The 15,307-nt window shown below is 45.0% G+C and overlaps 1 protein-coding gene across 1 annotated transcript; it reads left to right on the top strand.

Annotated features, from left to right (window-relative positions):
- The first annotated feature begins 3,934 nt into the window (after window positions 1-3,934).
- LOC108511747 (L-type lectin-domain containing receptor kinase SIT1-like) lies at window positions 3,935-8,684 on the top strand. Its single transcript, XM_026809618.2, has 2 exons — window positions 3,935-4,550; window positions 7,427-8,684. The coding sequence occupies exons 1-2, from the start codon at window positions 4,328-4,330 to the stop codon at window positions 8,602-8,604; spliced, it is 1,401 nt and encodes a 466-aa protein (XP_026665419.1). The 5' UTR covers window positions 3,935-4,327; the 3' UTR covers window positions 8,605-8,684.
- Window positions 8,685-15,307: the final 6,623 nt, after the last annotated feature.

Consider the following 15,307-nt stretch of genomic DNA (forward strand, 5'->3'; position numbering starts at 1 on the left):
ACGAGTCGACTCCCGAAGTGTGCGAGTCGACTCCGATGTTCACCGAGTCGACTCCAGGGTAGTAAGAGTCGACTCCAAGAGGAATACAAAGAAAAAGTCAGAGAGCAGTTTTCGGGTCTGAGATTCGAGTCGACTCCAGTGGAACGCGAGTCGACTCCGATGGTTGGCAGGTCGACTCCAAAGACAGCAAGAGCCGACTCTCAGCAGTACACAAAGAAAAAGTCAGAGGGCAGATTCTGGACTCTGAGATTCGAGTCGAATCCCGCATTACGCGAGTCGACTCCGAGACTCCGCGACCACAAAGAAGACAGAAGACCAAGTTACTACCTCTGAGATTCGAGTCGACTCCCAGACAGCTAGAGTCGACTCCAAGGCAGCTTCACATCAAAAGGGCAGAAGACCAAGTTTTGAAAACTGAGAGCCGAGTCGACTCCGAGGAAGCTCGAGTCGACTCCAAGACTGGACGAGCCAAAAGACAGAAGATAGGGAGTTCGGGCTCTGAGCGCCGAGTCGACTCCCAGGACAGTCGAGTCGACTCGAGTGGACCAAATTAAAAAATACGTCCACGGACTTCATGGGATGAGCCGACTCCGAGAAAGCCAAGTCAGCTCCAGAAGTTGGCGAGTCGACTCTGGGTCAAGACGAGTCGACTCCCAGTCGCGAAGGCAACTTTAATTCAAATCTGGAACAGTTGCAGAGTCGACTCCGGAAAAGTATGAGTCGACTCCCGCTACAGACGAGTCGACTCCTGATCGCGCGAGTCGACTCCAACCCACCAACGGACACATTGTCAGACTGTACAGAGTGTGCAGAACGGGCAGAAAAAGCTCTCTAACGGCTAGTTTCCGTGGGGGTTGGTTTAAATAGCCACAGAGGACTGTAGCAAGGCAGAGAACAACCATTCCACTCCAAGTATTCAAGCATTCAACTCTGCAACTTGTTCTTCAACGAGAAAAAGAAAAGATCTGCATTTACTGCATCCACCTACATCTTCCCAGCAATTAAAGAAGCTCCTCCTGCATTCAAGTCGACTACACATTCAAGAGGAGACCGAAGTTTAAGAAGCCATTCCTTTTCTCCAACTTAAAAGCGTTTGAGGGCTTCTAAACTCCTTTTAGATTATATTGTCTTTCATCTGCTTTTGAGAAGCTTGTTTTTCTGTTTGTCTATTCTATTTACAACTTGTATTTGCTTGATTCAATCGGAGGATTGAATCAAGGGTATAGAGGTTAGTTGGTGAGCCTAGTTATTAAAACCAACGTGTGTAAGGGTTTGATTGTGATCTCGGGAAAACAATCGGGGTGGTTCTAGTCGGTGAGCCTGGGAAAACCGACCGAGTTCGTTGTGGACTCGTAAAACAACAAGTTTGGTTGTGAGCTTGGAAAACAACCGGCTGTAATCCAAGGGGGTTATAGTGAATTCCCAAGTGAGACTTGGGGAGTGGACGTAGGAGCAAGGGTTAGCTCCGAACCACTATAAAACTTGGTGTTTGTGTTTGATTGTCTCTCTTCTTCTTCCTCTCTTATCACTCACAGCACATAGCATTTAATTAAACAACTTGCAATAGTTTTAATTAGTCATCCACAACGTTTTAAATATCCAAATTATTTTAAAACCTAATTCACCCCCCCCCCTCTTGGGTTGTCTATCTGGGCAACACCGGGATCCGGCCGGCCGTGGAGGAAGACCACTTCCCTTTGTCGAAGATTCCGACGGGTGAAGAAGCTTGGATCCGAGGGAGTTGCTCACGGGTTCTTCCACCCATCTCGCCGGAAAGGTCGCCGGAGCCCGTCGGGCTGAGGTAAGCATAGCTCGTCCCTTGTACTTCCTCTGCTAGGGGTAGGGCGGTGTTGGATGGGGATTTTGGCCGACGGATCGTCGGGGAAGAGTCCGAAACAGGGTACCCCTGTTTCGGCTCCTCTCCTCTGGAACCTGCCACCGTCGGCCGCCGGGATTGGCTGAGATCCATGGCATATGAGGGTTGTATCGGGACTATGGGTTGGTCGAGAGGGATTTCTAGGGTTTTAGAGGGGATGGGAAGAGGTGGACCGAGATCACCTTCCTCGTGATCCCATCTCCTTTCCTTTCCCTCGTTGGTTGGCCGCCGGCCGACCACCGTCTCCAGTGGTGCCACAGTTGAGGCCGTCACAGGCCGGCCGTCGTCGCCAAGGATGGGCACCCTAGTGGCTGTGCCATCCTAATTCGAGAAGAGTGGGAGATGGATCGGCTTCCCTCATTTTGAGGAGGAAGAGTTTTCTCTCTCCTCTCTTCTCTCTCCTAGGTTCTCTCTACTTGGATTATTTCTCTCACCATTTTCTCTCTCTAGATTGGAGTTTTCTCTCTCTAGTTTGATACGAGGAGACCATTGTTTGTAAGGATTGCTGGATAGTCGTAGGTCAATGGAGGGTTTTGGGTTGTCAGATACTCCGGATAATTTTTTAATATTGTCTTGGTTCTGTAGGAGAACAATCTGTTGGACGGAAGGACGCTGAGCAGGGTTCTGCATATCTGGATTTATAGATCGCCGTGAGGACGGGTGATTAGTCTGTCTGAGTTAACAAAGGTAAGAATCCTTGTACGCCAATCCTACATGATATACATATTTCTGCACTATATAGTTTGATATGCTATGATCCAAACAAAGCAAAATAGTTTTATATTTAATTATATTTTGATCGTGTTGGCTTGTGACTGGTATTATGATGGATGCATGTATGTGTATAACCTATATCTGCATAATTGAATTTATGGATGTGGTGGTATGGACTAACCATGTTATATTGATTGCCCTGTCACGGGCTGGAAACGTGACCATGGTTAGTCTAGGTTGGAAATAAAGTAGAAAGGGAATGGATGTGTGTTTGTGAATTGATTGAATGAACAGGGACTTTGGGCTTATCTCGTTATTATTGATTGCCCCATCACAGGCTGAAAATGTGATATTATCGATTGCCCCATCACAGGCTGGAAATGTGATACTATCGATTGCCCCGTCACAGGCTGGAAATGTGACACTATCGATTGCCCCATCACAGGCCGGAAATGTGATACTATCGATTGCTCCGTCACGGGCCGGAAACGTGACCGGGATGTAGCCCAAAGTCGGAAAGATAATTGATCCGGATCAAGTTAACATGGAATGGAAAGAAAAAGCATTGAAAAATAGTTATAGTGATTTATAAGCTATTATCTACTATATCATTCTTATGTGGCTGGACTTTCATTGATGCTTGATGTACATAATTATATTGATTATTTGAGTCTTTTGGAAACTGTTTATGATTTCATAAAATGTGCATCGATTTGTCGTGGTTTCAAACTCATATTATTATTGTGTTGGTATGGATGTGTAGGGATTCTTACTGGGCTGTAAAGCTCACCTCCTTCTTCTTCTTTTTCCTTACCAGAGTTGCAGGATGCATAGATTTGGATGGGATGGGCGCAGAGTGCAAGTACCAGAGTCATTAGTTAGTTAGTTTGTTTATCCTTCTTTGATGTTGATGAACATTTGAAGATCTTGTAATTGAACTAATTTATTTATTTGGACATGTCGGATTTGTCTATTTGAATTATCAATTTCTTGTGGATTTATTGGAATTTTTGTTAATCATAGGCCTTGCATGATCTTTAGGGCACTGCTCTAGAGCTCATGCGGCCGGCCGCGTACCGAACCTGGGTGCTGGGTTCGGGGCGTGACAGTGACGGTTATAATTCTGCAGGCAAAACCCAAGCACTTAAAAAGTTAATTGGCTTCTTATTATTACCTCATTGAAAGAATAAATACTTTTTCCTTTTTTTTCTTGTGATTTTTGTTTTTGCTTTGTTTGCCTGCTGCGTACAAGAGAAGCAAATGTTCATGGACACACATCCTAGAAATATCCGTGACACATAGTAGAGGTGACAGCTGCAAGGAAGAACGAGAGGACAGAATTCAAAGCATGCCTAGGCTCTCTGCTTGTTCCCTCACCAAAAGGGAAGTTACGTAATCTTTAAATCAATGACCCACTTGTTGATATGCATGAACGGGGGGTCGGACATCATTAAGGATGACTAAATCGGGGGCAATGCTATGCTGCACCATTGCTCCATTTTGCATCCAACATGGCAGGAGGGAATTGGTGCAAGTTACGAGGAACCATGTCGGACGAGGAACTTAATGGTGAATGTGCCCTTTGCTCTACTTCCTGTTTCTCTCCTCGCTTTCCAAGCATTTATGATCCATAAAATGGTAGGCAAGGGAAACCAATGGCACTTCTATGTTATTAATATCATAAGCAGAAGAGAAATCTCTCATATTGTCGAAGGCGAGTAAAGTTAGACCCGAGCCATGTTTCCAAAGAACATGTTCTTCTTTCTCATCCTTACACTCGCTACAGCATCAGCAGAAGATGACGATTTTACTTACAATGGATTCGGTTCTGCCAAACTGCGGTTAGATGGCATCGCAGAGATCACTCCCAATGGCCTCCTAATGCTCACTGACACTAGACAGCCAGCCAAGGGCCACGCCTTTCTCCCAACTCCCATCCGTTTTAAGAACTCGACAACTGGTAAAGCTCTCTCCTTCTCAACTTCTTTCGTCTTTGCAATGATCCCTAAGTACCAAGACTTGTTTGGCCATGGAATTGCGTTCGTTCTTGCACAATCGGTAGATCTGTCTTATGCCTTACCTAGTCAATTCCTTGGACTTTTCAATTCAAGCAACTCATATTCTTCAAACCAAGTTGTGGCCATCGAGTTCGATTCAAACATGAACCCTGAATTTGACGATATTGACAATAATCATGTCGGAATTGATGTTAACAGTCCAAAGTCTATTAGTGTGAGGCCCAATAGTCCCACATCGGAAAGACTCATTCCAGAGCCTGGGCATATGTGGAGTGATTGATTAAAACCCCATTTGATTTTGATGAGCTCAAAGCATTTGAGTATATCTTGTGATTACTAATGAATTCAATTGAGTGTTTCAGTGAAAATCCTGTCCAAGTGTCTCTAGATTTGGTTCATAGTATTTTGGATGAGGTAAGAAGTCTGCTGAACCAAAGTCTGAGACTCGAGTCGACTCCCGAGTATCACGAGTGGACTCCAAGCGTATCAAGTTCACTGGCACGAGCTCGAGTCGACTCCAAAGAAGGTAAGAGTCGACTCTCAGAGGAACACAAGGAAAAAGTCAGAGAACAATTTTCGGACTCTGAGATTCGAGTCGACTCCCGCAGTACGCGAGTCGACTCCGAGACTGAGCGACCATCAACAGACAGAAGACCATGTTACTGCCTCTGAGATTCGAGTCGACTCACAGACAGCTCGAGTCGACTCCGAGACAAGCTTCACGTCAAAAGGCAGAAGACCAACTTTCGGAAACTGAGAGCCGAGTCGACTCCAAGAAAGTTCGAGTCGACTCCAAGACTGGATGAGCCAAAAGACAGAGAATCGGGAGTTCGGGCTCTGAGATTCGAGTCGACTCCCAGGACAGTCGAGTCGACTCGAGTGGACAAAATTCAAAATTGGATCCACGGACTTCAGTGGATGAGCCGACTCCAAAATTGCCAGGTCAGCTCCAGAAGTTGGCGAGTCGACTCCAGGTCAAGACGAGTCGACTCCCAGTCAAGACGGCAACTTTAATTCAAATTTGGAACAGTTGCCGAGTCGACTCCGGAAAAGCGTGAGTCGACTCCTGCTACAGCCGAGTCGACTCCTGATCGCGCGAGTCGACTCCAACCCACCAACGGTCATATTGTCAGGCTGCGCAGAGTGTGCAGAACGGCCAGAAAAAGCAGAGTAACGGCTAGTTTCCGTGGGGGTTGGCTTAAATAGCCACAGAGGACTGTAGCAAGGCAGGGAACAGATATTCCACTCCAAGCATTCAAGTTTTCAAGCTCTCCAAGTGCTCTTAAACGAAAAAGGGAAGATCTGCATTTACTGCTCCAACAACTTCTTCCCAACAATCAAAGCTTCCTCCTCCTGCATTCAAGCCGACCACTCTTTCAAGAGGAGACCGGAGTTCCAGAAGCCATACCTCTTCACCAGCTTAAAAGTGTTTGAGGGCTTCTAACTCCTTTACGATTATATTGTTTTAAATCTGCTTTTTGAGAAGCTATTTTCTGTTTTCTTCTATCTCTTGTATTTACTTGATTCAATCGGGGGATTGAATCAAGGGGTTTAAAGTTGGTTGGTGAGCCAAGTTAAAACCAACGTGTGTAAGGGTTTGATTGTGAGCCCGGGAAAACAATCGGGGTTGGTTCTAGTCGGTGAGCCTGGGAAAACCGACCGAGTTCGTTGTGAGCTCGTAAAACAACAAGTTTGGTTGTGAGCTTGCAAAACAACCGGCTGTAATCCAAGGGGGTTATAGTGAAATTCCCAAGTGAGACTTGGGGAGTGGACGTAGGAGCAAGGGTTAGCTCCGAACCACTATAAAACTTTGTGTTTGTAGTGCATTGTCTCTCATCTTCTTCCCCGCACATTACTCACAGCACTAGGCTTTAATTAAATAACTTGCTATAGTTTTTAATTAATCATCCACAAAGTTTTAATTAGCCAAATTATTTTAAAAACCCAATTCACCCCCCCCCCCCCCCTCTTGGGTTGTCTATCTGGGCAACAGCATATGAGGCGGGTGACTCCAAATCCTGCAGACGCGTTTTGGGAGGAAAGCAAAACCGGAGAGGGGTGAAGGACGCTTGCGCGAAGCCCCAGAACCGGACAATATCTGGCAGGGGAGCCCCGTGTTGCCCCCTCATATGGCCACACGTGGGCACTAGGTGCCTCACGTGCTTCGCAGAGGCGGGGGCGTGACATTTGGTATCAGAGCCGAGGACGGCTCTTGTCCGATGGTGGGAAGGGTGTGAGGCCTAATAGTCCCACATCGGAAAGACTCGTTCCAGAGCCTGGGCATATGAGGCGGGTGACTCCAAATCCTGCAGACGCGTTTTGGGTGGAAAACAAAACCGGGGAGGGGTGAAGGACGCTTGCGTAAAGTCCTAGAACCGGACAATATCTGGCAGGGGAGCCCCGTGTTCCCCCCTCATGTGGCCCCCACGTGGGCACTAGATGCCTCACGTGCCTCGCAGAGGCGAGGACGTGATAATTAGCTCCTCGCATGCAGCTTATTACACAAATGATGACGGAGGTGGGTTCAAGAACCTGAGCCTTGTGAGTGGCAAACCAATACAGGCCTGGATAGAATACAATCACTTGGAAGGACTGCTTAATGTATCGTTGGCACCTATTGATGTAGCCAAACCAGGCGTTCCATGCTTGTCTTCAAATGTAACTCTCTCTTCCTTGATCTCAGACTATATGTATGTCGAATTTTCTTCTTCGGTAGGACCATTTATAACATCTCATTACATTCTGGGCTGGAGCTTTAAGTTGAATGGAAGGGCTCAAGCACTCGATCTCTCACGTCTTCCAACCCTCCCCCGCACAGGGTCTAAATCGAGCTTAGAGTCTTGGAAGATTGGGTTGCCGATAATCTTGGCAATACTCTTGTTGTTAATAATCGTAATTGGCATAATCCTTCTTGTGAATAGTAGGATTAAATTCAGAGAGGTGTTTGAAGATTGGGAGGTAGAATATGGACCCCAGAGGTTCTGCTACAAGGACCTATTCTTGGCCACCAAAGGCTTCAGAGACCAACATCTCTTGGGAGCTGGAGGTTTTGGTAAGGTCTACAGAGGTATGATGCCAAACACTGACACCCAAGTTGCAGTTAAGCAGGTCTCGCACGAATCAAGACAAGGTATGAGAGAGTTCATCGCAGAGATTGTTAGCATCGGCCGCTTGCGTCACCGGAACTTGGTACAGCTCCTTGGTTATTGCAGGAGAAAAAGGGAGCTCTTGTTGGTCTATGAATTCATGTCCAATTCTAGTTTGGACAAGCACCTATTTAACCAACCTAAGCCGATGCTTAGCTGGGGACAAAGATTCCAAATAATCAAAGGTGTAGCTTCCGCGCTTTATTATTTGCACGAAGGATGGGAGAAGGTGGTTGTTCACAGAGATATCAAGGCCAGCAACATCCTGCTAGATGATCAGATGAATGGAAGACTAGGTGATTTTGGCCTGGCAAGACTCTATGATCACGGAAACGATCCCCAGACTACACATGTAGTTGGAACTTTGGGTTACCTTGCGCCGGAGCTCGCCAAGACTGGCAAGGCAACTACAAGCACCGATGTGTTTGCCTTTGGTGGATTTTTGCTTGAGGTGGCTTGTGGAAGAAGGCCAATAGAGATAAGAGCATCAGAACAAGACATTGTGTTGGTAGATAAAGTTCTGGAGTGCTGGAAGGCAGGGACTATTTTGGAGGCAAGGGATCTTAAATTGGAGAATGAATATATTGCTGAAGAGATGGAGATGGTGCTAAAGCTTGGCCTCCTTTGCTCACACCCTAACTTCAGTTCTAGGCCTCCTATGCGGCTGGTGATCCGAATACTGGAACGCGAGGCTCCCCTTCCTGAGATGTCTGAAGATGGTTGGAATGCCGAGATTTCAGGTTTGGGGAAGGAAGGCTTTGATGATATTGGCATGTCAGATAGTTCACTGTTAACCATGTCTGCCTGCTCAGCATCAGCAATGGGATCTACTCTCTTGACAGGCCGTTGATAGTGGTAAATGTTTGTAAAAGTAATGCTTAAAGTATATCTAGCTTCATGCTATGAATGGTACAAATGCTTTTTATTGCAGTGTAGTTGTTTGCCGCAATTCAAGATTAAAATAGCAGCACCTAAATGTGATGCAGTTTGCTGAAAAAAAGAAATCCAGTAGATAAACAAAAAATGGAACGTTTATGCTAGAAAAGAATTTTCTCCAGTGTGGTGTAAAGTAGCATGCCTTGCATAGGTCAACTTGAGGTTCTCGGCAACTGTAGCTAGATATATGAGATGATTTAAATATAGATACTTATTTAGATTCCACTAACTTGCTCCAATGCATCCCCTTAATCTTTATTTAAAAGAGCATGAAGTGGACACTTGGGACAGAAATGAGCAAATTGGAAAACGAGCATCTCGAACTCCTAGTTTAACAGGATTAGTCTCACTGTCTCAGATCCCTTTATTTCTGGTGAAAGATATGAGCTTCTCCTTCTCTCTTTTTGTTGCTTTTTGTTTCCGGTATTGTTGAGGGAAGAGGAGGGCTAGAAGTCCGCCTAATTTATTTCTCACGGAAAGAAATACAATTAGAGGGATATCAGAAGGGAAAAAACAAAGAAACTACTAGGATAGACTCAAAAGATTAATAACTTGTTTAGAATTCTGGGCCTGTTTCGTGTTAACCAAAAATTTCCAATAATTAAGGAGTTTGTGTTGACCATTGTGGCCATGAAATCTAAATAAACGGAGTATCTCGGCACTCCACTGCAACAATTCCATGAGTCAGAAACTAACCTAGTCGTTGCAGAACTAATCTATCCATTGGAGAAGAGATGGAAAGGAGTTGTCAAAAATTTCCTCTGGTTATGAATGGAATGCTTCTATGTGAATTAGTTTTACAGTTTCTATAAAACTTTTCCACTCCAAGTCTTCATGAAAAGATGAGGGTCTTCTGGCAAAAAAAAATCAAAGTTTTATTACAGAGTCCAAAGATCAGCAACAGAAGAAAAAATTTCTGGGGGTAGCCTGCTAGATGAGAGAAAAAGGAAGCAAAGTGGTAGGTGTCCTTATTCTGCCTCAATCAGATAGATTTTACATTGAATGGTCATATTCTTCAAATCATTTTCTAGGAGTCTACTTCTGATTATTTATTATACACACTTACCTATAGAATATGTAACAGACTCTATCACTTAGGGTCTTGGATAGTCCAATTCTTACTACAAGATCTCCAATAAGCTCAATTGCCTTAAACACAGTGGTATGCTAAATATAACTTATGGCACTATCCATGTAAACAAAATATAAGGATTGAATGAAGGTCTTAGCGCCCTCATTTTCCTGATATATGGAGTAAATGAATGTACAATTGCCCATTATGTCAAAGTGTTTTAAAGTGATTAGTGCGGTGGGTTAAAAGAGACTGATATATCAAAACTTGCATTTTCAATTATTACCGGACATATGATATCTTAGGTAACAATCCTTATGATACAGAGAATTCTATGGACACAAAAATGAACAGGAATCTTTGAAAGATATTCCGATTGAAGACCTGATATAAGTTGAAAACTTCTCATAGGCTGGAGGTGCTAACTGGCAGAACTTGTAAAGGCTTCGGTCACATGATACAAGAGACCTAGGTTTGATCCCAACATCACTCCGATATTGACCCGGGCTTCTGTCCATCCTAGTTCAAAAAGGAAAAGTAAAAGTAAACTTCTTATAGGGTGGAGAAGTTAGCAAGTGGTACAACATCAGACATGGATTTAAAATAGCCTTTCTTCGAGGAAAATGAATATCATATCATGTTTTTAATTTTAGTATCTTCTCTTACATTTCTTAAATTTTAAATCATTGGCTAACCACTACCCTCCACTTGAAGGCGTCCTAGCTCTCAGAAGCAACAACATTGAAAGGCCCCGGAATAGTTCTAGCATTTTCATCCACAAAAACTTGCGTAGCCCATCGGCAAGCAAGTCTTGTCCAACGATGCAGCAATCTGAACTCTCTCAACGTTGAATTGGATGAATAGTTCTAGCATTTTCATCCATAAGGACTTGCGCAGCCCATAGACAAGCAAGTCTTGTCCATTGATGCAGCAATCTGGATCAATCTGGACTATCTCTCAACACTGAATTGGATGAATAGTTCTAGCATTTTCATCCACAAGGTCTTACGTAGCCCATAGGCAAGCAAGTCTTGTCCATTGATGCAGCAATCTGGATCAATCTGGACTATCTCTCAACGTTGAATTGGATGAATAGTTCTAGCATTTTCATCCACAAGGACTTGCGTAGCCCATAGGCAAGCAAGTCTTGTCCATTGATGCAGCAATCTGGATCAATCTGGACTATCCCTCAACATTGAATTGGATGAATAGTTTTAGCATTTTCATCCACAAAGACTTGCGTAGCCCATGAACAAGCAAGTCTTGTCCACCGATGCAGCAATCTGGACTATCTCTCAACATTGAATTGGATGTGGGTGGATGAACTAAAAAAGGGCTTCTACACATCATAATGTGTGGCAAATAACCACTGAATTGCTCAAAAAGAAAATCCCCATTCTTCTCCAAATGGAGCGAAAACTGTCCTTACTTTTGGTCATATGTCTGCTTACAGGAATCGCAGCAACCAAACATGATGAATTCACATACAATGGATTCCAAAGGAGTGAGTTGTACCTTGATGGCATAGCAGAGATCACACCCAATGGCCTTCTGAGATTAATCAACACTACAACCCACCAGCAAGGACATGCATTCCACAAAGTGCCACTGCATTTCAAGAACACCTCAGATGGTAATGTTTACTCTTTCTCCACTTGCTTTGTTTTTGCAGTACTCACCGAATATCCAGACATGAGTGGGCAAGGACTTGCATTTGTGCTCCCTCCAACCAGGGGGCTCCCTGGGGCTTTGCCCAAACAATACCTTGGTCTCTTCAACACTACCAATAATGGCAATTCATCAAATCATGTCCTTGCCGTTGAGCTAGACACCAACCAAAATATGGAGAAATCATGTCCTTGCCGTTGATTTAGACCCCCGCACAGGGTCTAAATCGCGCTTAGAGTCTTGGAAGATTGGGTTGCCGATAATCTTGGCAATACTCTTGTTGTTAATAATCGTAATTGGCATAACCCTTCTTGTGAATAGTAGGATTAAATTCGGAGAGGTGTTTGAAGATTGGGAGGTAGAATATGGACCCCAGAGGTTCTGCTACAAGGACCTATTCTTGGCCACCAAAGGCTTCAGAGACCAACATCTATTGGGAGCTGGAGGTTTTGGTAAGGTCTACAGAGGTACGCTGCCAAACACTGACATCCAAGTTGCAGTTAAGCAGGTCTCGCATGAATCAAGACAAGGTATGAGAGAGTTCATCGCAGAGATTGTTAGCATCGGCCGCTTGCGTCACCGGAACTTGGTACAGCTCCTTGGTTATTGCAGGAGAAAAAGGGAGCTCTTGTTGGTCTATGAATTCATGCCCAATTCTAGTTTGGACAAGCACCTATTTAACCAACCTATGTCGATGCTTAGTTGGGGACAAAGATTCCAAATAATCAAAGGCGTAGCTTCCGCGCTTTATTATTTGCACGAAGGATGGGAGAAGGTGGTTGTTCACAGAGATATCAAGGCTAGCAACATCCTGCTAGATGATCAGATGAATGGAAGTCTAGGTGATTTTGGCCTGGCAAGACTGTATGATCATGGAAACGATCCCCAGACGACACATATAGTTGGAACTTTGGGTTACCTTGCACCGGAGCTCGCCAAGACTAGCAAGGCAACTACAAGCACAGATGTGCTTGTGTCACGCCCCGAGCCCGGAGCGCGGCAGATGCCGCATGCTCACACGGCGGGCCGCACAGGCGTGCAAGGCATCGGAACAGATCGGAGCAAATACAGATGTTCAAAACTTATTTAAGGGTTAATCACAGATGCTTAAAATTAACATAAATAATTAAAGTCATTCAAAAGCAGTCTTACAAAATTTCAAAATAGCATATGCTAACATAATTCAAATGTCCAAACTAATCTAACTTAAATGCCAATAACTGAAAAAATCATCGGAAAATCTAACACACTCCCCAATCCCATACGATCAAGCCTCTGGATCTGAAAAACAGAGAAAATAAAATAATGAGCTATACTAGCCCAGTAAGCAACAAAATACCCCAAAGTGGGATCAGAGCATATCAGATCAAAATACAGAATAATGATTGGGATAAATCATAAATAATATCGTTTTACTGTTTTCAAAACTTATTATCATTTTTTCAAAAAAAAAACTCTGATACCAGAATCTCAACATAATAAGCTACGGCCACGTAACCCAATGGCATGGGTTGCACAAGGTGCCAAATCCACTATATTTATCCACCGATGGCAGCCGGGGTTGCACAAAAGTGCCAAATCCACTATATTTACCCATCGATGGCAGCCGGTGTCCAGAAACCACTATTCTAATCACCGGTGGCGCGGTGTCGAAACCGGTTCCTCACAGATTACAAGTCGACAGGTCCAACGTATAATCCCCATTGGCGGGGCCAGAACAGAACATAGCCATGCTGAGAATGCATATATATAAAAAATAAATTTCATAAACTGTCCATTCAAATTTCACGGATTTCAGAGCATATAACCTGATTTTCAAATAAAATTTAACATGCCTGACCCATTTTACTGGATACAAAATATATGTCAAAACTTAATCAGTTTATCAAATAATTTGGAAATCACACTTGAGGTATTAAGTTACTTACCTCTTCTCGCTTAATCCCTACTTCAGATAGGCGGATCAGGTTCACCTGTTTAAATTAAATTAATTTCTTTGTTAATTTCAGAGCTAAGCAAAAATCAAAAATAATACTATTAGGTTTCGGGTTCGGATTTCGGGTTTCGTGTTCCAGATTTCGGATTCCGGGTTCGGAACTGAATTGGGCCTAAGTTGGGCCTACAAGGGTACTACCCAACTGGGCCCAACCGGACTGGACTGGGCCCAAGTTGGGCCTGCAATGGAACAGGGCCCATCGGCCCATCATTCTACTCACGGCCCACAGTGGCCTTCTTCTTCACCGAGCTCCCCATGAACAGGGGAGATGGGAGAACGGGAGAGGAAGAAGAAGGGACTGGCTGGGGGGGGGGGGGGGGTCAGCCAAGGCGGCCGAGGGCTGTTGCCCGGCCGACGGCCGGCCGGCCGTAGTGGCGGCTGGCGGCTTCTGCAGCGACGGGCGTCGAGGGAAAACCGAGTGATCTCGGTTTGGGGCCAAAGCAAAGGAAAGGAAATCAAGCATGTTCCAGCTAGATCGAAGAGCAAAAAGGGAAGAGGGCTTACCGGCGGTCGACGGAGGCGGCGGATCCCGGCCGCAGGTGGCTCGATCCGGCAGCTTGCCGCGGCGACGGCGGTGAGGTTTCCAACGGCCAAACTAGATCGAAAAACAGGGGACTAAGAGAATCAAAGGAGCTAGGCTCCCGGGGTGGCTGAACTTGATTGGAGTGGTGCATGCGGTCACCAGAGAAGAAGGGAGAAGAGGGAGGAGAGGTCGGTGGTGGAGCAATCACAGAGGAAGAAGAATGGGGGGTTTTTAATAGGCCCCCAATTCGAACGGTGGACCGCCATGATTCTCACGCCAGCCATGATCAGCGGCCGCTCGTGCGGATGCGGAGCGGCCACAAAACGGCCGCGGGGCTGCCGCGGATTGTCCGCGGCGCCTCCGCTCCCGTCGCGCCCGGAGAAGGCGGAGGGGGATCGCATTTGCGATCCCCTGCTCTACCCTTCCAAAAGGGGCGTTGGGCTGAAGTCGGCTGGGGCTGCCGACTTCAGCCCAGTATCTCACAGTTTGCCTTTGGTGGATTTTGGCTTGAGGTGGCCTGTGGAAGAAGGCCAATAGAGATAAGAGCATCAGAATAAGACATTGTGTTGGTAGATAAAGTTCTGGAGTGCTGGAAGGCAGGGACTATTTTGGAGGCAAGGGATCTTAACTTGGGGAATGAATATATTGCTGAACTGAAGAGATGGAGATGGTGCTAAAGCTTGGCCTCCTTTGCTCACACCCTAACTTCAGTTCTAGGCCTCCTATGCGGCTGGTGATCCGAATACTGGAACGCGAGGCTCCCCTTCCTGAGATGTCTGAAGATGGTTGTAATTGTTAAAAGTTAATGAGATTGAAAATTAAAGCATCGTGATTGTTCAGAAAGTAGTGTACCAGTTCATGAAGCATTGCAACTCTACATGAAGGGATGCATCTATGATTGAAGCATTGCAACTCTACATGAAGGGATGCACCTATTCATGTCTACATATTTCTACAAATACTCACATTTGTAATCGTTTTAGCAGTGAAATTAATTATCCATTTCTCAAGTCTCTGTTTTCATAGGAGTGGAATTCTTAAGAAAGTTCATATTCATTCCAACAAAGTGGTATCAGAGCACGGGTTTTCATCTACAATGGAGAAGCTGTCGACGTCAAACTCATTAAATGCTCTCTATCCAATTTTTAATGGAGAAAACTATGAGTTCTGGCGTATTAAGATGAGAACTCTTTTGTTGGCAGAGGGTATGTGGAATGCTGTGGAGGTTAAATTCCAAGAACCAGAACAAGGAGTGCAACTCACAGAAGAAGCGAAGAAGCAAATAGATAAGAGTAGAATGGTAGATGCTCGGGCATTGGCTCGTATTCAAGCTGGAATTTCTCCCAAAATTTTTCCTC

This window comes from Phoenix dactylifera, unplaced genomic scaffold (genome assembly GCF_009389715.1).
Source record: "Phoenix dactylifera cultivar Barhee BC4 unplaced genomic scaffold, palm_55x_up_171113_PBpolish2nd_filt_p 000807F, whole genome shotgun sequence".
Taxonomy (NCBI): domain Eukaryota; kingdom Viridiplantae; phylum Streptophyta; class Magnoliopsida; order Arecales; family Arecaceae; genus Phoenix; species Phoenix dactylifera.